At 41.7% G+C, this 23,728-nt stretch overlaps 1 protein-coding gene and 1 pseudogene across 1 annotated transcript; both read left to right on the plus strand.

The window, feature by feature from the left end:
- Window positions 1–5,441: 5,441 nt before the first annotated feature.
- LOC144329277 (phospholipase A and acyltransferase 1-like) lies at window positions 5,442–16,262 on the plus strand (annotated as a pseudogene).
- Window positions 16,263–21,744: 5,482 nt separating this feature from the next.
- On the plus strand, window positions 21,745–23,251 carry LOC114607891 (phospholipase A and acyltransferase 2-like). The gene is made up of 3 exons (XM_077916388.1): window positions 21,745–21,841; window positions 22,256–22,524; window positions 23,129–23,251. Exons 1-3 carry the CDS (start codon window positions 21,766–21,768, stop codon window positions 23,222–23,224), a joined length of 441 nt encoding a protein of 146 aa, XP_077772514.1. The 5' UTR covers window positions 21,745–21,765; the 3' UTR covers window positions 23,225–23,251.
- The last annotated feature ends 477 nt before the right edge of the window (window positions 23,252–23,728 follow it).

The raw sequence follows: 23,728 nt of genomic DNA on the forward strand, positions 1-23,728 counted from the left end.
TCGTGAAGCTTTCCCTATGAATGAATGTTTCATCTTGGTGAGATACATCGACATCAGTCCCTCTGTTCGCGAACTCCGGTAGTGAGTGCCAACAGATAGTAAAACATATGGCAAAATAGATCCTGAAGTTTACAACACAGTTTGGTGTATATTATTTTGGCTCTGTACTTTCTTTTCTGCCTTTCTCCTTTTTAGTTTAACTAGCTTTGTTAGGTAATTTAAAAATGAAAACAACAATGAAAAGCACTTTGTTTGTGTATACAGATGCACAAAAAACAAATGTTTCAGGATCAACTATTGAGGATTTTTAGATTTTTTTTCAACTCATGTTGTTGCATCAAGGCTTAATTTATTACAGCATTTGTATTCTTCATATATAAGCATATATATTTTTCAATGTTAAGGGCTAAGGATTTGCATAAGCCTTAGATTTTCATCCTGTGTGAAACATGTGCTGCTCTTGGAAGAAAGATAATAAATATATTTGACATAAAAAGAAAAAAGAAAACTACAAATCACTGCAAACCCAAATCACTGAAATGCTTACAATATTATTTACCTGTGTTTGCCGGTCTAAACGCTACTTTCAACTGTAAAATAAACTGTAACCGCAACTGTCCCACCACTTTCTCATGATCTTCTTTTTTTTTTTTTTTTTTTTTTTGCTTGCTTACTGGCAGGAACCCTGAGCCCTCCTACTAGGATAAAGGTTATACAGCACAACACTTGGTTGTAGGTTCCACACTTCTTAATGACAAATAGACCATCAAGGGGGAAAAAATCTCCCATTCATATTTGGGCAAAGGGTAAACTCCAAGGTATAAGACAAGGAAACAAGATATTTAAGCACCATGTTTTGCAGGTTTTTATGAACTCGTCAAATTATTATTTATTTAAAGTCTTTCTAGCCAGCTTTTTCATTTTTTTTAAAGGCTCAAAGCTGCTTACAATCTAATCAAAATAAAACAATAAAAATTCAAAATAGGAAACAAGCAAGTAGATAAGAGGACACAGACAATGCGTATCAGGGTAGGGTTGCCATATTTCAAACACTGGAAATCCAGACAGTTGTTGAGCTTTTTTGGGCAAAGTTGGTGAGCTATTTTTAGGTTGCCATGCGTCCCTATATATACATGGGGGGGGGGGGTGGAATCATCTCTGCATAGTGTAGGAAAGTCATCAGAGATGGAACAAGAGTTGGTTAGGGATTCCATTTTGACTTGGTTCCTGCATTTCTATATAAATTCGCTGGCTGATTTGGTTTCATAAATAAAAGAATGTGAAAACAGATAACAGATGGATGTGCTCTCTCCGCATCTACAAGATAGACTTTAAAAAGGTGAGGAGACTCACATTTTGTTCTTTTTCCATTTCAGTGGCATAGCACAGTTTCGTCACACAACAAAGCCTCCAATTTCTCAGTTGCCTTGTTCCCATCCCTCATATTGGTGTCTTCTTCTGACCAGGTGAAGCAATCTAGTAAGGGGTCACAATGTCACAGAACTGCATGCTTGCCTTCCTTCTTACTTCCAAGGGTATAAAATAGAAAAGCAGACTAGGAAACCACTATCTATGAAGTATCTGTAAATACTGTAGTGGTTAGTTCTTATCATTGCATAAAATAAAGTGAGGATACTCAAAATACTTATCTGCTTTATACTTATAATTTCACACAGTGCTCCATTAGAGTGCAAGATTAACCTATAATATAGAGCTTTGCCTAATGAGGCTATGGAAAGACGCAGTGGAGGGATCCCATCTGGCAAGAAACAGATTACCTTTTTTTGCATAGTTTTGCAAAGCAGCCATCTGATTTCTCAGGATATAGAGTAAAAAAAAATATGTTGGTGTCAGATTTTTATTATTATTTTTGCCCCCGCTTAGGAAGTCTGGGTTACAAACGGAGAGGACTCAAGTTTAATACTCATGTACCGTAAATTGCGGGACACGGGTGGCGCTGTGGGTAAAAGCCTCAGCGTCTAGGGCTTGCCAATCGAAAGGTTGGCGGTTCGAATCCCCGCGGCGGGGTGCGCTCCCGTTGCTCGGTCCCAGCGCCTGCCAACCTAGCAGTTCGAAAGCACCCCCGGGTGCAAGTAGAGAAATAGGGACCGCTTACTGGCGGGAAGGTAAACGCCGTTTCCGTGTGCTGCACTGGCTCGCCAGATGCAGCTTGTCACACTGGCCACATGACACGGAAGTGTCTGCGGACAGCACTGGCCCCCGGCCTCTTAAGTGAGATGGGCGCACAACCCTAGAGTCTGTCAAGACTGGCCCGTACGGGCAGGGGTACCTTTACCTTTACCGTGAACTGAGGAGAATTCTGAGGTTAATAGCTGATTGCATTTCTTAATGACACAGACTGGGATCATCATCATTATTTTGTTCAGTTCTGTTTGACTGGAGATTAAGGGATGGAACTCTACTACAAAATGCGGTTGTCCAGTCAGTGATACAAAAGTTTACTTGGGAGCCACAAGTAATGAGGAATGAATCAAAAAAATAAAAATGGAAATGGGTAATGCCACTGTAGCAGTATGTGGAAGTCTTTCCAGTGACTGAGAAACTTCATTTTAAAAAGGACAGATATCTTTACAGGTTACTGGGGTGGAGGGGAAAATAAGCTACTGCCAGACAGCTATTTCTTCTATAGACACATTCCAGTGGGACAAGGTGGGGAGGGGGTTATTAGTTTGTGGTTTTCTTTTTGGTTCTTGTTTTTATTATGTATTTTGTGTTTTTTTTCCCTTGTATTTTTATGTTATGTTCTTGAGATCTACAGAGATGAAGGGTGGTATACAAATTTAATTTGTTGTTGTAATTTCAGTACAGTGGTACCTCTGGTTACATACTTAATTTGTTCCGGAGGTCTGTTATTAACCTGAAACTGTTCTTAACCTGAAGCACCACTTTAGTTAATGGGCCCTCCTGCTGCCGCTGCACGATTTCTGTTCTCATCCTGAAGCAAAGTTCTTAACCCGAGGTACTATTTCTGGATTAGCGGAGTCTGTAACCTGAAGTGTATGTAACCTGAGGTACCACTGTATATGTTTCTCTTATTAAAAAAACCATATGAAATATTAGGCAAAGGTTAATAATATTTTAAGTTTGGTAACATCTGCTTTTTATGTTCTTTCGGAAATCGATTTTTCATTATATTTTGGAGAATTTGCAACATGAACCTCCTGTTCTGCAACATTTGCACTTTAGGTCCTGTAAGAAGAGTATAAGGGTTTTTAAATCTATTTTTATTGAATTTTATCCATATAACCCAAAGGACAAAATAGAACCTCATGAGACAAACAAATAAAAACTAAACCCAACCAAGGCTGGCATGAGATGTTACATTCAGAAGAAAAAATAATAAAGACGGATATTTATAATGAGATGCAGACAGGTAAGTTGAAAGTACCATCATAAGGAATGAGAGAAGAAGAGGCCCATGGCTTGCAAGATACAGTGGTACCTCGGGTTACATATGCTTCAGGTTACAGACGCTTCAGGTTACAGACTCCACTAACCCAGAAATGGTACCTTGGGTTAAGAACTTTGCTTCAGGATGAGAACAGAAATTGTGCTCCGGCGGAGCAGCGGCAGCAGGAGGCCCCATTAGCTAAAGTGGTGCTTCAGGTTAAGAACAGTTTCAGGTTAAGAACGGACCTCCGGAACAAATTAAGTATGTAACCAGAGGTACCACTGTATACAGAAACATAAGCCTGTGACTGAAACCATCAGAAGCACAAAGAGTACCAAGAACAGAAAGGCTTTATTTTACATCAAGTGAAATGTTGAACCGGTTAGATGTTAAAAAATGTAAAGGGACCCCTGACCATTAGGTCCAGTAGTGGCTGACTCTGGGGTTGCGGCGCTCATCTCGCTTTAGTGGCCAGCATGACTAAGCCACTTCTGGCAAACTAGAGCAGCACACGGAAATGCCGTTTACCTTTCCACCTATTTATCTACTTGCACTTTGACGTGCTTTCAAACTGCTAGGTTGGCAGGAGCAGGGACCGAGCGACAGGAGCTCACCCCGTCGCAGGGATTCAAACCACCGACCTTCTGATTGGCAAGTCTTGGGCTCTGTGGTTTAACCCACAGTGCCACCCGTGTCCCTTGGTTAGATGTTACTTATCCCAAATTTGTTGAAGGACTTGCGGAAGAGACAAATTCCCTTTTTCTATAAGAAAAGCATATGAGATAAACTATATTCACCACTAAGAATTCAAAGCTGAGCTTGGAAATGTCAGACATCATCTTTGGTTGTGGAAATTATTTGGTTGGGTGGGTGATTGATTATTTAAGATGGCAGCAGGAATTATTTCTGCAAAAGAGAGGGAGAGAACATCACCTTCTACTATTTGAAAAGGATGGTGTTATTGATGATGTGGCAGAAAATAAGGGGCCCTCACCCGAATTCTGAATGGGTAGCAGCTGCGGCCAGATGCACCTCCCCCGGGGCACAGAGAAAACAATTTTCTCTTGCAGCTGGCCACTGGACTCTACCTGAGCCAGCCTTGTGGCATTGCCCATCAAAAATCCTTATCTGAACCAGCCAATCATGACCTTTGTTTGGTGGGTGGGGCAAGCACAGCAGACCAAAGTGTTTCAAATGCTTGGAGTGAGAGCTTAAAAATGGAGGATTTGATTCTTAAAATGGCAGCGTTTAAATTCTTAATTACCAAGAAAAATAAACATTGTCTTCATTAAGCAAGGCCCCTTTCCATAATCAGGTTTGCCTTTGCATTAAGTCATTAATGCCTTAAGATAAAAAGCAATCCCTTTGGCATCCTGATATGTTTCCTCTGCAGAGCGATAAGCACAACTCCTTTTCCATTAAGCAATTTGTTTGTTTCATTCATTATTTGTCAGCTGTACAGAGAATGTTTGAAGCACAATCCTAAGCAATGTTTACTCAGAAGCAAGTCCCATTGTATCTGACTGGGCTTCCTCCCAGGGATGTATGCAAAGGATTTCAGCCTAAGAAGGCGTAAAAGGAAATCATTTATTTTTCTAGACTCCTGTGATTTCATCAGCATGAGAGTTATCAAAAGGGGCAGAGATAAGAAGCATTGTGTGTGTGTGTGTGTGTGTGTGTGTGTGTGTGTGTAGTGTGTAGTGTGTAGTGTGTGTGTGTGTGTGTGTGTGTGTAGTGTGTAGTGTGTGTGTGTGTGTGTGTGTGTAGTGTGTGTGTGTGTGTGTGTGTGTGTGTGTGTGTGTATAGTATATAAATATACACTATATATATTATATATACACATATACATATATACACATATATATAAAAGAACTGGCATAACATAACAATCTTGTCTTGCAAGTAGAACAAGGTAGGCGTTTATATTTACAGGATTTATTCTGTGTGTAGAACTGGGCTTCCATGGTGACCATTTTGGGCACAGTCCAGTCCTTTTGTTCTGAAGCTGCGAAGCCCAGGTGACATCTGCATGCAGACTCGGTGCTGCTGGCAGGTAGGGATGCTGGAGAACTTTGATTCTGTTGACCTTTAGAGGCAAATCTAGTTCATTTGGCAGAACCGAAATGCAGCCGTCTTTTGCACTTCTCTGAATATTGCAGGAGAGTTCCTGAGCCAAGTAGTGTTCTCTTACTAGGGCTGTGCACCAGATTCATCCGAGTCCTGGGCCAGCTTGGGCTTATTTGGAGTAAAATGGGCATCAATCAAGGTGAGACAGCCACGGATCACTACGGTTCAGGTTTGATGGCTCAAAGCAATCTGTGGTGGTTGGGGCAGGGCCTCAAGCAGGAAGGGGAAGCAGGAGTCAGGTGTGAAGCCTTGCACAAAGGCCAAGACCTACCAGACGAGTAGTTGCATCTTCCACCTGACCCCCTCATCCTGCAGGATCAGAGAGTGGAGGGCATTGCTCCAGCAGAGAAGCCACTTGTGAAGAGCACCCTACAGAATTGAACTGCCTGCTCTTGGTGAAGGAAGGAGAGGAGGTTTTCTTCTCCCGAGTGCTCCCCTGTTATGTACTGAGCTGAATCCTAGAACAACAGGATTCAGAATGCAGCAGGCCAATTGGTCCGCAGGAGCCACCCAATCCAGCTCCAGGTGGAAGTGAATCAGCGACCTGATTGGCCTGCAGGAGCAGCCAATCAGGCTCCTGGATGAAATGAATCAGCAACTTGATTGGCCTGCAAGAGCAGCCAATCAGGCTTCTGAAGGAGGTGAATCCACAACCTGATTGGCCTACAGAAGCAGCCCGAAATTAGCCAATCATGCGAGGGCCATTATGTAAATAATGTATATATAGTTAGATGTTTTGGGGAAAGTTTTATTCATTGCTACTATGAGCTGAATAAAGAGCATGAAATTCACACTCGGCTCAGAGTATATTTCATCCCCCTTCCAACAGGAGCAGCTCACAGTGACAAATACAAATGCAGGAACAAAGCAAATAATGCCTTTTGCCTTTGACAGCTGTGTGGCTGGCACAAATTAAGCAGGGTGTTTTCTAACACTGAAATGCAATTTGTGAGAGAGCATCATCTGTTGACTATCTGTCATCTGATTACGTGTGTGACACCTGATTTATTTTTGGATCCTATGCTTCAGCACAGCAGCTTATAATATTCTGAACATTGAAATTCACCCACCTAAGGATGAACTTTTTAGGAACTGAAAAGTTCATTTGTACGAACTGGCACTGAACTACCTTGTTTTGTAGAAGTACAAACTTCATCTGGAACTAGTTCCTTGATTTGGACAGATTGAACTTTTCAAGTACTGGCCACAGGGGAGACTTCTCATATTACAAAAGATTCCTAGAGGGTTGGTACAGAAAGGTTTTTAATATCACTTGGAGACAATATAAAGGAAACAAAAATTAACAGGACACCAACATAACTACAGAAAGTGATCACTGACAGGCATTTGTTATCTACAGTTTGTATCTACAGAGCTACCCATGAGTATGGATCTATGTTAGATGGATTTGTAAATGAAATAATTTTTTGCCAAACAAGAGGGGAAAAGCGCCTGGTCTGCACATGCCCCTTATTAGTTTCAGGCTAGTCCTGGATTTCTGTCTCCAAAGGCATAAGAATTTCCATTTATCCCACCTATTCACAAAATAATCAGCCTCATACTACAGTAACATTCAGCAGTATTAGAAATACAACGTGGGAGATTGAATAAGGGCTTGAGAGGATTACTAGCTGGCTTGGTTGGTAGGAGAAGGAACTTTAAATATACAGGGGAAACATTAACCCTGTTAGGTTGATTTGTTCATGGTGCTGCCTTTTATATTTGTTTGAGACTGCTTTCCCCACCTCTCATTAAATAGGCTGCCTCTTTTATTTTACATGTTCAATTTACAGTCTACATCATCCCACTTCCATGTCAACACATTGGCCTCCTCATGAAGTCCCAGGGCCTTAATGCTGATACCTCTGGAGCGTCTAACAACCCAAATAACTGGGAATTGTGAAACATCGCTCTAATTCCCACCTTCATTAAAAGGGAGGTATTACATTTGGAATCACGAGGACATTTGCCATATGCTCATTAAATACCGACTGTTAAAAGAGCTTTGAGATTTGAAAAGTGTGTGAGATAAATCCAGGCAGCAAGTAATTGCTTCCAAATTAAATGAGTAATAAAGGTTTGATTGCTCAGTGCATAGCATGTGAAAAACGTACAATATTTGGGGGGTTTAAAGCGGGGCTTGAAAAGGCACAATCTGAGACATTATAGGGAACAAAGGATGGCCGTCTTTTTAGTGGGACACACTCCAAGCATTTGGTCTAGCGCCAGACCCAAAAGCCAATTTGGTAGGATTTCCTAAACTGGTATACCAGACCTATTAGAGAGATTTAGTAACTGGAGGGAGGGAGGTGAGATAGGCATGAACCTGGAGTAAATGGCATCCATTTTGGCCTTTGTACAGAATGTGCTTGTAAGGTGGGAAACAGTTCCCCTACGCCAGGGGTAAGCAAACTAAGGCCCAGGGGCCAGATCCGGCCCAATTGCCTTCTCAATCTGGCCCGCAGATGGTCTGGGAATCAGCGTGTTTTAACATGAGTAGAATGTGTGCTTTTATTTAAAATGCATCTCTGGGTTATTTGTGGGGCATAGGAATTCGTTCATTTTTTTCCCAAAATATAGTCTGGCCCACCACAAGGTCTGAGGGACGGTGGCTTGGCCCACGGCTAAAAAACGTTGCTGAACCCTGCCCTAAGCAGACTTTGCCTAAGTACCCATACTATACAGTACTTAAGTATTTGCTGTGGGTCTTGTCTCCCCTCAGTGGCAGATGGGTCATGGACATCAACAGTGTTAAGTATAAAGGGTTTAATTGACACAAAAATGAAAAGTGGCTAAAGGTATATTGCAGAAGGTTTAACATGCGGTTTTCCCATGAAGACAATACAGTCGTACCTTGGAAGTCAAACAGAATCCGTTCCGGAAGTCCGTTCCAAAAGAGATTTTAAGGGTCACGATCCCCAAATTTTATTCCAATCCTTGGGAAGAATTTGTGTTCTAGTATCCAGTTACCATGTTTTTAAGAGGTTCCATAGATCTGTAAGTTACATTAAGCAACACAGAGTCTGTTTTAGAAACTATTCCTCCCTTCCCCCTACTCATTGTGCTTATAGAACTTTTCAAATTGTGTTACGGGTCTCAGAGCTTCATTTGTTTAAAATAAATCCAGTTAGTATTAAGATTTGACAAAGTTAAATTTACAATACTTTCTGTGTATTAGACAAGGTTTTTGTGCCAGAAAAGTAATTTTTAAAATGGGGGGGGGGGGGGGCATCTTATACATTGTCAGTGAATATTGGTGATGTGGGCTTGTTTGTTTCTGCTCCCCAGAGACTGTAAGCGGGAAAAAAGCTCAACAGCTCTGGGCAATTTCCCTCCATTTTCTTAAGTTTGAGTCCCCCAAAATAGAGGGCATTTTATCCATGGGGGCGTGTTATATACGGAAAAATATGGTACATGGTTAATAGATACAGGTTGATTGTTGGTATAGAAATCTCGTAATGTGCATAAACCTTTGGATTCCCAGGGTTCAAATTGCTTATCTCTCCCTTGCTGGGGGCGGGGAGGAATCTGGGTGATGTGATATTGGGATTAATGGAAAAATAATAGGCGCAATCTTAGGTTGCCAGGTTTTCCATAGCTAAATAGTACAATTCTATATTTCCAGTGGGCTCCATGATCACTGCAGATGGTGACAGCAGTCACGAAATTAAAAGACGCCTGCTCATTGGGAGAAAGGCGATGGCAAACCTAGTCAGCATCTTAAAAAGCCGAGACATCACCTTGCCAACAAAGGTCCGTATAGTTAAATCCATGGTTTTCCCAGTAGTGATGTATGGAAGTAAGAGCTGGACCATAAAGAAGGCTGATTGCCGAAGAATGGATGCTTTTGAATTATGTTGCTGGGGGAGACTCTTGAGAGTCCCATGGACTACAAGAAGATCAAACCGATCCATTCTGAAGGAAATCAGCCCTGAGTGCTCACTGGAAGGACAGATCCTGAAGCTGAGGCTCCAATACTTTGGCCACCTCATGAGAAGAGAAGACTCCCTGGAAAAGACCCTGATGTTGGGAAAGATTGAGGGCACAAGGAGAAGGGGACGACAGAGGACAAGATGGTTGGACAGTGTTCTCGAAGCTACAAACATGAGTTTGGCCAAACTGCGGAAGGCAGTGGAAGACAGAAGTGCCTGGCGTGCTCTGGTCCATGGGGTCACGAAGAGTCGGACACGACTAAACAACAACATATTTCCAGTATTGATTGAACTGCTTCCTTATTCCTATGTCCTTAGTGTAAACGTAAACGTAGAAGTTCAACACCCTGATTATTTTTTGCTCCTTCAGAAGCAATTCTAAAGTGACGCACCTGTAATTCAATGAAACAGGTGGTTTCCAGGAAAGCACACCAATTGTGGACAAGTGACAATGAAAATGAAAGCATAGCCAATAACTGCAAATAGAAGGCCATAAAACACAGTTCCGGTGGAGATGGAAACAGCAGCTCCTGCGATTAAAAAGAGGGAAAGGGTTAGTTTTTAATTTTGAAATGTATCAAGCTTCTAGTAGTTGGGCAGCATATGGGTGGACGTTTACCTGTTTGTTTTTTACGACTGATTAGCAAAATGCCTATCATGAGAAGGAGGATAATGTATATGGAGGTATGTGGGAGCACAGGGAGGTGTCTTAGACTGACTCACAACTATTGGTCCATGTGGCTCAGTAATGTCCACACTGATTGGCTGGGGCTCTCTGGGGCTTCTGACAGAGGTCAGAATTTCCCCTGGAGATTTTGGTAGCTGAACCTAGGACCTTTGGCATAGTATTGAGTAAGGCCATTCCCTGTACGGTCCCCCTTAGTGAAAGGAAGTGTTGTCCCATTCACTATCAAGTTCACAAGTCCAGTGCGTTAGTTTTTCCCATAGGGATGAATGGTAAAAGAAATGAGAATGGGAGAAAATAAAACCAAGTGGTACACTTTGGAATACCAGTGAGGTGAAGGGTCAGTCTCTTCAGTCCCTTGTGACCCCAGTCGTTGGAATTCAAGCAAACTTTTATTTGTGTCACACTGCCCTGGGATAATGTGGTACAGTACATTATTTTAAATGTAAGTGAATATTCCTGATCACATCTACTAAGAAATTTCTATAAACACTAATCCCAGTATGATACTACATAGGAAAATGCTATTATTATTATTATTATTATTATTATTATTATTATTACCGGTATACAGTATAAAAATATTTTATTGTAAATTATTCTTATTTATTACCCACCCTCAACTATCAAAATTCAGGGTAAAGAGGTGCATTTGCCAGAAGCTATATAATGACGGTGACAGGCACACCTCTGTCACATTGCTTAGGGCTGCCACAGAAAATGGCCAATTTATATAAGGGGAAAATAGGTCCCTCCTCTTACGAAACATTTTACCATTGAGTACACACACAAGTTTTGACGAATAATAATAGACATTTATTATTTGATGGCCTGAGGTCATCAAAGCAAAGTACAAGATTAAATTTTTTTAAAAAATACAAAAAATAAAGGTATTCTAAAAACGGTGAGACCATTCCTACACACTCAAAAGGCAATGAAACCATTCCTACCAAGGTACAAGTCATAAATGACTGGGTTGTGCCTTGGGGAAAGCCTTCTTAAACAAAACTGTCTCCAACGTTCAGTAATGTTGAACTGAGCCCCATCTGTCTCAATATGTTTTTGCTTCCTGGTTTTGGTTCCCATCTGAGATCAAAAGTGACAGAAGCTCTGGCCAAACCCACAACCCATAGCTAGTGCGCTGCTTTTGACTTGATGGGTTACAGATTATTCACATCTGATTTACAAACCCCATTTTTCATGGATGTCAGTGGGGTTCCTGCAAGCATTCCGGTTTTCAAAGTGAGTGTTCCGGTTTTCGAATGTTCTTTTGGAAGCTGAACGTCCAGCAGCCAATCAGAAGTCACGCTTCGGGAGTTGAATGTTTTGGAAGTCGAACGGACTTCCGCAACAGATAAAGACGTCCCATTAGCTAAAAACAGATGCATGTTGAATACTTAAAACACACACGCACAAATGGGACTTCTAAAATTGAAGGAGCACAGGAGCCACTGAAACTGAAGAAAGAGTTTCACATACCGGTCCACCCATTTGCAGCTTCGGAAATATGGTAATGGTGTTAATACAACTGAGCTCAAATTAGTTACTTGGCTCCAGTGCTACATTTAAAAAGGTAGCGCAAAATGCTGGGAGTGAGCTATTAATTAGGCCTTATCTGGTTCAGTACTCTTAATTTTGAAATGAATTGTTGGTTGCTTAGCAGCTATCAATAGACCAGTCTGAACAGCACATGGTCCTTAATAACAAACACACTTCTTTGAAAGCGGATCGCAGTGACCCTGAGGAAGCTTCGTTCCCCATGGATTTGCTTAGCATTAGAGTGTAGCGGAATTTTACGTGCAGCAGGTGGGCTGCTATTTCGGCACAATTACAGGGAGCCACAAACACCAGCCACATATCCGTTCTCCAAGACATCTGAACGTGGCATATCCGTGGGAAATGGGAAGGGCCATTTTTTCAGATGGTGGTAAAGTTCTTCTCCATACTTCTTAAATTTCTGGAAACAAGATCAGGCTGAGGATCCAAGAGCTTCTTGTGAGCTCTTCAGAAGATTTCTAGGGTGTTTGATGCTGTGAATCTTTACTTACAGTCAACCCCTATAACTATGCAAGTCCTATATCACAAAATGTCAATAAGTCTCCAGTGACTTTATTGCAATGGAAGCAGAACCTGAGGGCATTCTGAGCCCCTGATCTCCTCAATTCTTGGAGAATTGGGGCACACACACACACATACACACACACACACAGAGAGAGAGAGAGAGAGAGACAGACAGACAGACAGACAGACAGACAAACAAACATACTCATCAAAGCAGGTACAAGGATCAGAAAGAAACTGTCTGGAAGATAGGAATAGCTGCAGCTTCTAGGATGCAGCAATTGTGAAGGGGAAGTCTTCCCAATCAACTGTATGTCCATGCCAAGGAAAAGCATCACCTGCTTGAGGGGTGGTGAACCTGTGACCCTGCAGACATGGGCCATGGTGATGGGCAATGGAGTCCAACAATATGCAGAGAGCAGCATGTTGGCTACCCCTGCCTCAGACAGAGATTGTGGTGAATGGGTCTTGTAGGGCAGGAAACCATTGCAGAACAGCCAGAACATAAATACAAGGAGCCTAGCAGGCTGGGAGGACAGGAAAAAAGTGATATGGTTATTTTCCCTTTTGTTGTGTAATTGGGTAGAAGTCTTTTCCTTACACTTCTAGAAGTGAAAGGAACCAGGAATGACCTCTAAAATGTTGGAATACTGGGGAGTTGGGGTGGGGGCTCTAGGCCTCTTTGGCATGTGGAAAACTATCCTGGCAAGTGTTGCCAGGAGATGTTATACTGATGACAACTGTTGCCTTGCTAATAACATGTTGTTGTTTTTTAAGGCTATAAAGTGAAAACGAAACTGAAAAAGATCTATAAATATCTGAGGACTGAAAGGAGAGGACGGTGAGAGCAAAACATTATGGCTCAGGTAAGTACCTCTTTGCATTGGGGACATTGGCTATCGATCCCCACCCAGTCCAAAAGACCTTCCCTTTGAGTGTCTTCCCTTTGACTGTTTTTTCAAAGTAAGAGTTGCCACTTGACTTGCTGCTTGCCTTACACTGCTATCTCTGCTGCAAGCCAACGTACGTTGAACACAGTGAGACTTACTTCTGTGTAAGAATGCTTAGGATAGTTTTGTCTGTAGCTCAGAGCTTTCCAAACTGCGTGTTGCGATGCATTCGTGTGTCGGCTGCAGTGTGTCGGTGTTTTCACATGAATGCTGCCTGCGCTCCTCCCGGGCTGGAAAGGGGATAGTTTAATCTCCGGTTTGCTAGTGAAACTGAATTACTGTGTCACAAAATGCTGCATGTATAAAAAGTGTGTTACCAGCATGAAAAGTTTGGAAAGTTCTGTTTTAGCTTCTTCCCCCTGCCTTGCAAGTCTGACTTACAAAAACTGCAATGAATACTCACAGGGTCCAAAATTCATCTGCTTGTGGGAAGAGAGCAAGGCTCCTGCAAGCCATGGATACTAAGTTTTGGTTTCTTGCAAAAAGAGAGCTTGGAATGAAATCCACGATAAGAGCAGCAACTCAGTAAAGTGCTGGGCTCTGTACTGTTTATATGCCTGTAATTTTATGTAAGTTTTCTGGACTTAAATATTTTTAAAAAAGTTTTGTCTCTAGCTCAGAGCTTTCCAAACTGTGTGTTGCGACACATTCGTGTGTCGGCTGCAGTGTGTCGGTGTTTTCACATGAATGCTGCCTGCCCTCCTCCCAGGCTGGAAAGGGGTTAGTTTAACCTCTGGTATGCTAGTGAAACTGAATCACTGTGTCACAAAATTCTGCGTGTATAAAAAGTGTGTCACCAGCATGAAAAGTTTGGAAAGCTCTGCTTTAGCTCCTTCCCCCTGCTTTAGCTCCTTTTGTAAGTCTGACTTTCAAAAACTGTGATGAATAATCACAGGGTCCAAAGGTTGAAAAATTCATCTACTTGTGGGGTGGGGGAAGAGAGCGAGGCTCCTGCAAGCCATGGATACTAAGTTTTGATTTCTTGCAAAAAGAGAGCTTGGAATGAAATCCACGATAATAGCAGCAACTCAGTAAAGCATTGGGCTCTGTACTGTTTATATGCTTGTAATTGTAAGTTTTCTGGACTTAAATATTTTTTTTTAAGTTTGCTATACTTTCATTTTTATACTTTATTTTATTGTGCAATAGTTGAACTGATTTTTGTTTCTACCTTTGGCTCGTTATAAAACAAATAAACATTTCGTCCAGTAAACTGCTGGACACTAGAGCTGGGAAGAAAGGAAAGCAGACCTTAAGAGCAGGAAAGAGCTAAGGATAGGGGGATTTCCATCTGGCCTTGCAGCATGTGTTGGATGGGGCAGGAGATTATGTGGCTCTTTTTTCAGACTTAAAGAACATGAGAATAGCCTGCTAGATCAGGCAATGGCCCATCAACCTAGTCCAGCATCCTGTTCTCATAGTGGAGCAGGTGGCTCTGTGGACTAAACCACTGAGCCTCTTCGGCTTGCTGATTGGAAGGTCAGCACTTCAAATCCCTGTGAGCTCCCTTCGGCCTTTCCCAGTTTCTGCCAACCTAGCACTCTGAAAGCACGCCAGCACAAGTAGATAAATAGTCACTGCTGCAGCAGGAAGGTAAGCAGCGTTTCCATGCGCTCTGGTTTGTGTCACGGTGCTCCATTGTGCCAGAAGCAGTTTAGTCATGCTGGCCACATGATCCGGAAAGCTGTCTTGTGGACCTTCCCGTCTCAGCGGTACCTATTTATCTCCTTGCACTCACATGCTTTCAAACAGGATACTGCTAGCAGCAGTAAAGGTTTAATAAAATGAACCATGGACGGGGGAGAAGGGAAGTCAATGGAAAACGTATGGTTTGTATTTTGGCTTAATATTATTGTGCAAATTTGTAAAATTGAAAATGATAAATACAATAAAAAAGATAACGGTGCCACAGAATGAGGTCTGGGATAAATATTTGTCCTCTAGACATGGTTGGATTCCAACTCCCATCAGCCCTAGCAATTATAGCTAAGATGTCCTGGGGTTATGGGAGTTGTAGTCCAGCAACATCAGGAAGGCCACAAGTTCTCCATCCCTGAGCTGCAGTATAAAAGAAAAGGCTGCCTCTGTGGCTGTGATCCTATGTATTTGGGAGTCAGTTTCATTGAACCTAGTGGGACTTACTTCTGAGTAAACTTGCACAGCTCTTTAGCCAAGGAAAACATGGGCTCACTTTCTTCTTGCAGAGACCAAAGCCTGGAGACCAGATTGAGATTTATCAAAATGGTTACCAACACTGGGCTATCTACGTAGGCGATGGATTTGTGGTCCACCTTACTTCTGCAGGTAAGAGCTTCTCATTATTTCCTAGAAAGGGTGATTTTATGAGAGGGAAGAATAAGATAGAGAACACTGGGGAAATGTTCCCCACCACTGGCTTAGGGACTAATTGTTGCTGGAAGTTCTATGTCCTGATACTTGCAATTGTTGTAAGCCAGTTAGAGGACTGCTTTGTAGCCTAGAGATTGCATTCTGGTTGGTTGTAAGTTGTTTTGGGTTGCCTTGGGGAAGATAAGAGTGACTAACAATTTTTTAAAAAATAATAGTATTTGTCAAAACAACAACAACAACAACTGATGTCTTCTTGAAGACAATGTTGTTGATGAAATGCAGGGAATCCAGGCCTAATGGTCACTGTTTCTGAGTTTCTTTTCTCTCTGTTCTTGAGATGGGAGAAGAGGAAATTCTCCCTCTATTCCCCTGTCTGCCAACACAAAAAAGGCATTGGTGAATAAAGAAAAGCTTTCAAAAGTAGTGGGGATAAGCAGCTGGATGGTCAACAACGAGAAGGACAGTAAACATAAGGCCAGGCCTGTAAGCGAAATAATTAGGACTGCAAATGAATATGTTGGGACTGAGAGAGACTACGACATGCTCAAGATGAACTGTGAACATTTTGTCGCCGAACTACGATATGGCCCACCTGAGAGTAGACAGGTGTGTAGAATTTATTCACGTTTTCGTAGTGGCAATCTGTGCTGTGATATTGAAATTCTTTCTAAACTCTTGATCCTGGAAAATTAGGTGAGATTAAGAAGCAGTTAATTTACTTTATTTTTATGTGAATATAATAGTTGAGGAAAAGCTGACAAATGATAGATGTAAAATACTAATAAAAGCTAATAAAAGACTGATAAGAATAATAAAAACCGCATATTGATGCGGAGCTTACGCCGATGCTACCACTAACGATGCCATCTTTACTTGGAGTATATTGAAGGACTGCAAACCAGAACAGAAAAAAATGGATATCATAACTTTTAAAAATAACTTGAGTTCACACATTCAAATTGTCTGAAGTGGGGTGGGGGAAGAGAGCGAGGCTCCTGCAAGCCATGGATACTAAGTGATTTCTTGCAAAAAGAGAGCTCTGTACTGTTTATATGCCTGTAATTTTGTGTAAGTTTTCTTGACTTAAATATTTTTATTTAAGTTTGCTTGACTTTCATTTTTATACTTTATTTTATTGTGCAATAGTTGAACTGATATTTGTCTCTGCCTTTGGCTCGTTATAAAACCAATAAACATTTCGTCTTTGAAAAAGAGTAAACGGCTGGACACTAGAACTGGGAAGAAAGGAAAGCAGACCTCAAGAGCAGGAAAGAGCTAAGAATAGGGGGATTTCCTCAGTGAGGGGGTTTCCATCTGGCCTTGCAGCATGTGTTGGATGGGGCAGGAGATGATGTGGCGCTTTTTTCAGACTTAAAGAACATGAGAATAACCTGCTAGATCAGGCAATGGCCCATCAACCTAGTCCAGCATCCTGTTCTCATAGTGGAGCTGATTGGAAGGTCAGCAGTTCAAATCCCTGTGAGCTCCAGTTGGTCTGTCCCAGTTTCTGCCAACCTAGCACTCTGAAAGCACGCCAGCACAAGTAGATAAATAGTCACTGCTGCAGCAGGAAGGTAAGTGGCGTTTCCATGTGCTCTGGTTTGTGTCACGGTGCTCCATTGTGCCAGAAGCAGTTTAGTCATGCTGGCCACATGATCCAGAAAGCTGTCTTGTGGATCTTCCCGTCGCAGCGGTACCTATTTATCTGCTTGCACTGGCATGCTTTCAAACAGGATACTGCTAGCAGCAGTAAAGGTTTAATAAAATGAACCATGGACGGGGGAGAAGGGAAGTCAATGGAAAACGTATGGTTTGTATTTTGGCTTAATATTATTGTGCAAATTTGTAAAATTGAAAATGATAAATACAATAAAAAAGATAACGATGCCACAGAGTGAGGTCTGGGATAAAAATTTGTCCTCTAGACATGGTTGGATTCCAACTCCCATCAGCCCTAGCAACTATAGCTAAGATGTCCTGGGGTTATGGGAGTTGTAGTCCAGCAACATCAGGAAGGCCACAAGTTCTCCATCCCTGAGCTGCAGTATAAAAGAAAAGGCTGCCTCTGTGGCTGTGATCCTATGTATTTGGGAGTCAGTTTCATTGAACCTAGTGGGACTTACTTCTGAGTAAACTTGCACAGCTCTTTAGCCAAGGAAAACATGGGCTCACTTTCTTCTTGCAGAGCCCAAAGCCTGGAGACCAGATTGAGATTTATCAAAATGGTTACCAACACTGGGCTATCTACGTAGGCGATGGATTTGTGGTCCACCTGACTTCTGCAGGTAAGAGCTTCTCATTATTTCCTAGAAAGGGTGATTTTATGAGAGGGAAGAATAAGATAGAGAACACTGGGGAAATGTTCCCCACCACTGGCTTAGGGACTAATTGTTGCTGGAAGTTCTATGTCCTGATACTTGCAATTGTTGTAAGCCAGTTAGAGGACTGCTTTGTAGCCTAGAGATTGCATTCTGGTTGGTTGTAAGTTGTTTTGGGTTGCCTTGGGCAAGATAAGAGTGACTAACAATTTTTAAAAAAATAATAGTATTTGTCAAAACAACAACAACTGATGTCTTCTTGAGACAATGTTGTTGATGAAATGCAGGGAATCCAGGCGTAATGGTCACTGTTTTTGAGTTTCTTTTCTCTCTCTGCTCTTGAGATGGGGGTATAGGAAGTTCTCCCTCTATTCCCCTGTCTGCCAACACCAAAAAGGCAGTGGTGAAGAAAGAAAAGCTTTCAAAAGTGGCGGAGAAAAACAACTGGAAGGTCAACAACGAGAAGGACAGAAAATATAAAGCCAGGCCTGTAAGCGAAATACTTAGGATTGCAAACCAATATGTTGGGATGGAGATAGCCTATGACGTGCTCACGATGAACTGTGAACATTTTGCTGCCATACTACGATATGGCCCACCTGACAATGGACAGGTGTGTAGAATTTATTCACGTTTTCATAGTGGCAATCTGTGCTGTGATATTGAAATTCTTTCTAAACTCTTGATCCTGGAAAATTAGGTGAGATTAAGAAGCAGTTAATTTACTTTATTTTTATGTGAATATAATAGTTGAGGAAAAGCTGACAACTGATAGATGTAAAATACTAATAAAAGCTAATAAAAGACTGATAAGAATAATAAAAACCGCATACTCATGCGGAGCTTACGCCGATGCTACCACTAACGACGCCATCTTTACTTGTAGTATATTGAAGGACTGCAAACCAGAACAGAAAAAAATGTATATCATAACTTTTAAAAATAACTTGAGTTCACACATTCAAATTGTCTGAAGTGGGGTGGGGGAAGAGAGCGAGGCTCCTGCAAGGCATGGATACTAAGTGATTTCTTGCAAAAAGAGAGCTCTGTACTGTTTATATGCCTGTAATTCCAGCATCCTGTTCTCATAGTGGAGCAGGTGGCTCTGTGGACTAAACCACTGAGCCACTTCGGCTTGCTGATTGGAAGGTCAGCAGTTCAAATCCCTGTGAGCTCCCGTTGGCCTATCCCAGTTTCTGCCAAAAGCACTCTGAAAGCACGCCAGCACAAACAGATAAATAGACACTGCTGCAGCAGGAAGGTAAGCGGCGTTTCCATGTGCTCTGGTTTGTGTCACGGTGTTCCATTGTGCCAGAAGCAGTTTAGTCATGCTGGCCACATGATCCAGAAAGCTGTCTTGTGGACCTTCCCGTCGCAGCGGTACCTATTTATCTGCTTGCACTGGCATGCTTTCAAACAGGATACTGCTAGCAGCAGTAAAGGTTCCATAAAATGAACCATGGACGGGGAGAAGGGACGTCAATGGAAAAAGTATGGTTTGTATTTTGGCTTAATATTATTGTGCAAATTTGTAAAATTGAAAATGATAAATACAATAAAAAAGATAACGATGCCACAGAGTGAGGTCTGGGATAAACATTTGTCCTCTAGACATGGTTGGATTCCAACTCCCATCAGCCCTAGCAACTATAGCTAATGTCCTGGGGTTATGGGAGTTGTGGTGCAGCAACATCAGGAAGGCCACAAGTTCTCCATCCCTGAGCTGCAGTATAAAAGAAAAGGCTGCCTCTGTGGCTGTGATCCTATGTATTTGGGAGTCAGTTTCATTGAACCTAGTGGGACTTACTCCTGAGTAAACTTGCACAGCTCTTTAGCCAAGGAAAACATGGGCTCACTTTCTTCTTGCAGAGCCCAAAGCCTGGAGACCAGATTGTGATTTCTCGAATTGGTTACCAACATTGGGCTATCTACGTAGGCGATGGATATGTGGTCCACCTGACTTCTGCAGGTAAGAGCTTCTCATTATTTCCTAGAAAGGGTGATTTTATGAGAGGGAAGAATAAGATAAGAGAACATTGGCAGATTACCCCTGAAGAAGCACAGCCCTTGGGGGGGGGGGGTTCCTCACCACTGGTTTAGGGACTAATTGTTGCTGGAAGTTCTATGTCCTGATACTTGCAATTGTTGTAAGCCAGTTAGAGGACTGCTTTGTAGCCTAGAGATTGCATTCTGGTTGGTTGTAAGTTGTTTTGGGTTGCCTTGGGCAAGATAAGAGTGACTAACAATTTTTAAAAAAATAATAGTATTTGTCAAAACAACAACAACTGATGTCTTCTTGAGACAATGTTGTTGATGAAATGCAGGGAATCCAGACGTAATGGTCACTGTTTTTGAGTTTCTTTTCTCTCTCTGCTCTTGAGATGGGGGTATAGGAAGTTCTCCCTCTATTCCCCTGTCTGCCAACACCAAAAAGGCAGTGGTGAAGAAAGAAAAGCTTTCAAAAGTGGCGGAGAAAAACAACTGGAAGGTCAACAACGAGAAGGACAGAAAATATAAAGTCAGGCCTGTAAGCGAAATACTTAGGATTGCAAACCAATATGTTGGGATGGAGATAGCCTATGACGTGCTCACGATGAACTGTGAACATTTTGCTGCCATACTACGATATGGCCCACCTGACAATGGACAGGTGTGTAGAATTTATTCACGTTTTCATAGTGGCAATCTGTGCTGTGATATTGAAATTCTTTCTAAACTCTTGATCCTGGAAAATTAGGTGAGATTAAGAAGCAGTTAATTTACTTTATTTTTATGTGAATATAATAGTTGAGGAAAAGCTGACAAATGATAGATGTAAAATACTAATAAAAGCTAATAAAAGACTGATAAGAATAATAAAAACCGCATACTGATGCGGAGCTTACGCCGATGCTACCACTAACGACGCCATCTTTACTTGTAGTATATTGAAGGACTGCAAACCAGAACAGAAAAAATGTATATCATAACTTTTAAAAATAACTTGAGTTCACACATTCAAATTGTCTGAAGTGGGGTGGGGGAAGAGAGCGAGGCTCCTGCAAGGCATGGATACTAAGTGATTTCTTGCAAAAAGAGAGCTCTGTACTGTTTATATGCCTGTAATTCCAGCATCCTGTTCTCATAGTGGAGCAGGTGGCTCTGTGGACTAAACCACTGAGCCTCTTCGGCTTGCTGATTGGAAGGTCAGCAGTTCAAATCCCTGTGAGCTCCTGTTGGCCTATCCCAGTTTCTGCCAACCTAGCACTCTGAAAGCACGCCAGCACAAATAGATAAATAGACACTGCTGCAGCAGGAAGGTAAGCGGCGTTTCCATGTGCTCTGGTTTGTGTCACGGTGTTCCATTGTGCCAGAAGCAGTTTAGTCATGCTGGCCACATGATCCAGAAAGCTGTCTTGTGGACCTTCCCGTCGCAGCGGTACCTATTAATCTGCTTGCACTGGCATGCTTTCAAACAGGATACTGCTAGCAGCAGTAAAGGTTCCATAAAATGAACCATGGACGGAGAGAAGGGAAGTCAATGGAAAAAGTATGGTTTGTATTTTGGCTTAATATTATTGTGCAAATTTGTAAAATTGAAAATGATAAATACAATAAAAAAGATAACGATGCCACAGAGTGAGGTCTGGGATAAACAGTTGTCCTCTAGACATGGTTGGATTCCAACTCCCATCAGCCCTAGCAACTATAGCTAATGTCCTGGGGTTATGGGAGTTGTGGTGCAGCAACATCAGGAAGGCCACAAGTTCTCCATCCCTGAGCTGCAGTATAAAAGAAAAGGCTGCCTCTGTGGCTGTGATCCTATGTATTTGGGAGTCAGTTTCATTGAACCTAGTGGGACTTACTCCTGAGTAAACTTGCACAGCTCTTTAGCCAAGGAAAACATGGGCTCACTTTCTTCTTGCAGAGCCCAAAGCCTGGAGACCAGATTATGATTTCTCGAATTGGTTACCAACATTGGGCTATCTACGTAGGCGATGGATATGTGGTCCACCTGACTTCTGCAGGTAAGAGCTTCTCATTATTTCCTAGAAAGGGTGATTTTATGAGAGGGAAGAATAAGATAAGAGAACATTGGCAGATTACCCCTGAAGAAGCACAGCCCTTGGGGGGGGGGGGGGTTCCTCACCACTGGTTTAGGGACTAATTGTTGCTGGAAGTTCTATGTCCTGATACTTGCAATTGTTGTAAGCCAGTTAGAGGACTGCTTTGTAGCCTAGAGATTGCATTCTGGTTGGTTGTAAGTTGTTTTGGGTTGCCTTGGGCAAGATAAGAGTGACTAACAATTTTTTTAAAAATAATAGTATTTGTCAAAACAACAACAACTGATGTCTTCTTGAGACAATGTTGTTGATGAAATGCAGGGAATCCAGGCGTAATGGTCACTGTTTTTGAGTTTCTTTTCTCTCTCTGCTCTTGAGATGGGGGTATAGGAAGTTCTCCCTCTATTCCCCTGTCTGCCAACACCAAAAAGGCAGTGGTGAAGAAAGAAAAGCTTTCAAAAGTGGCGGAGAAAAACAACTGGAAGGTCAACAACGAGAAGGACAGAAAATATAAAGTCAGGCCTGTAAGCGAAATACTTAGGATTGCAAACCAATATGTTGGGGTGGAGATAGACTACAATGTGGTCACGATGAACTGTGAACATTTTGCTGCCATACTACGATATGGCCAACCTGACAGTGGACAGGTGTGTAGAATTCATTCATGTTTTCATAATGGCAATCTGTGCTGTGATATTGAAATTCATTCTTAATTCCTGATCCTGGAAAAATGAAGTGAGATTAAGAAGCAGGTAATTTAATTTATTTTTATGTGGATTTAATTTCTAACCCCCATTTACAAAGATGGGGAGCAGAACGGAACTTTTACTTGGAGTATGTTGAAGTACTGCAAACCAGAACAACAACAAAATAGATATCATAACATTTAAAAATAACTTCAGTTCATACATTCAAGTGACAAATGAGAAGATTAAAAACTCCGAACTCAGGTTTCCAAATTAATGACAGGCTTGTACCCTGATGAAAAATGTTGGGTCTCTATTCCTTTAATATTTTTCACCACAGAACTCAGATTTTCACACCAAAGCATGTTCTGTTACTTGGAATTAATTTTTAAAGCATATTTTAAACCCAGAGTTAATTGTCTTGGAATCTGAGAGTTTCAAATCTGGCTATTTTCTGTCGCCAAAAGAAACATTTAAAGCTATGTTTCATATCAACTCTGTTGTGAGAAATGAAGGACCATCGGTCACTGTGAATAAAAATGCTTAAACCTCTTATTTTTTGCAGGCGGAAGTCGGTCTCAGGGCGACATTCGCTGCTACTGTAGCTGTGGCCACGGGTGCAAGCTTGGTAGCAGCTGCAATCATTGGTAAACGCCATTAGTTGGTGTTCAATATATGAAGAGACATGTGAACATTAGACTGTTGGAGGACAATCCTAGGCTGGCTTCTAAGAAGATCCCATTATAAAAGAACAACAGTTATTGAATAAAAATAAAAACATCAAATTAATCAGGATTTAGTTTTTCTGTCTTTATCCGTTGGTGTGAATTTTGGAGGATGGCTCTGTTTCAGTTTGTGCGTTGTTTTGTAAAGTGCAGATTAGTTAAGAATTTGAATGTGAATTGAGTCAAATTTCTCCCTGCTGCCTCTAGATGTGGTAGAGAAGTAACTGATCAACGTTGAAGTAAGGTTCAACTTACTTGAAGTCAGGTCAACTTCTGTACTTGGAATGGAGGATGCCGCCATCTTGTTTCAGGCCACCCTTGACACGTACAACATTTTGCTGCAGGCCTTGGTTGTTAAAAATCAATACGTGCCTGTATAAAGAATTCCACAACAGTGTAGCTTGTGAATTCATTGGTACAGTCATACTGAGTTGCAGATC

This window comes from Podarcis muralis, chromosome 12 (genome assembly GCF_964188315.1).
Source record: "Podarcis muralis chromosome 12, rPodMur119.hap1.1, whole genome shotgun sequence".
Taxonomy (NCBI): Eukaryota; Metazoa; Chordata; class Lepidosauria; order Squamata; family Lacertidae; genus Podarcis; species Podarcis muralis.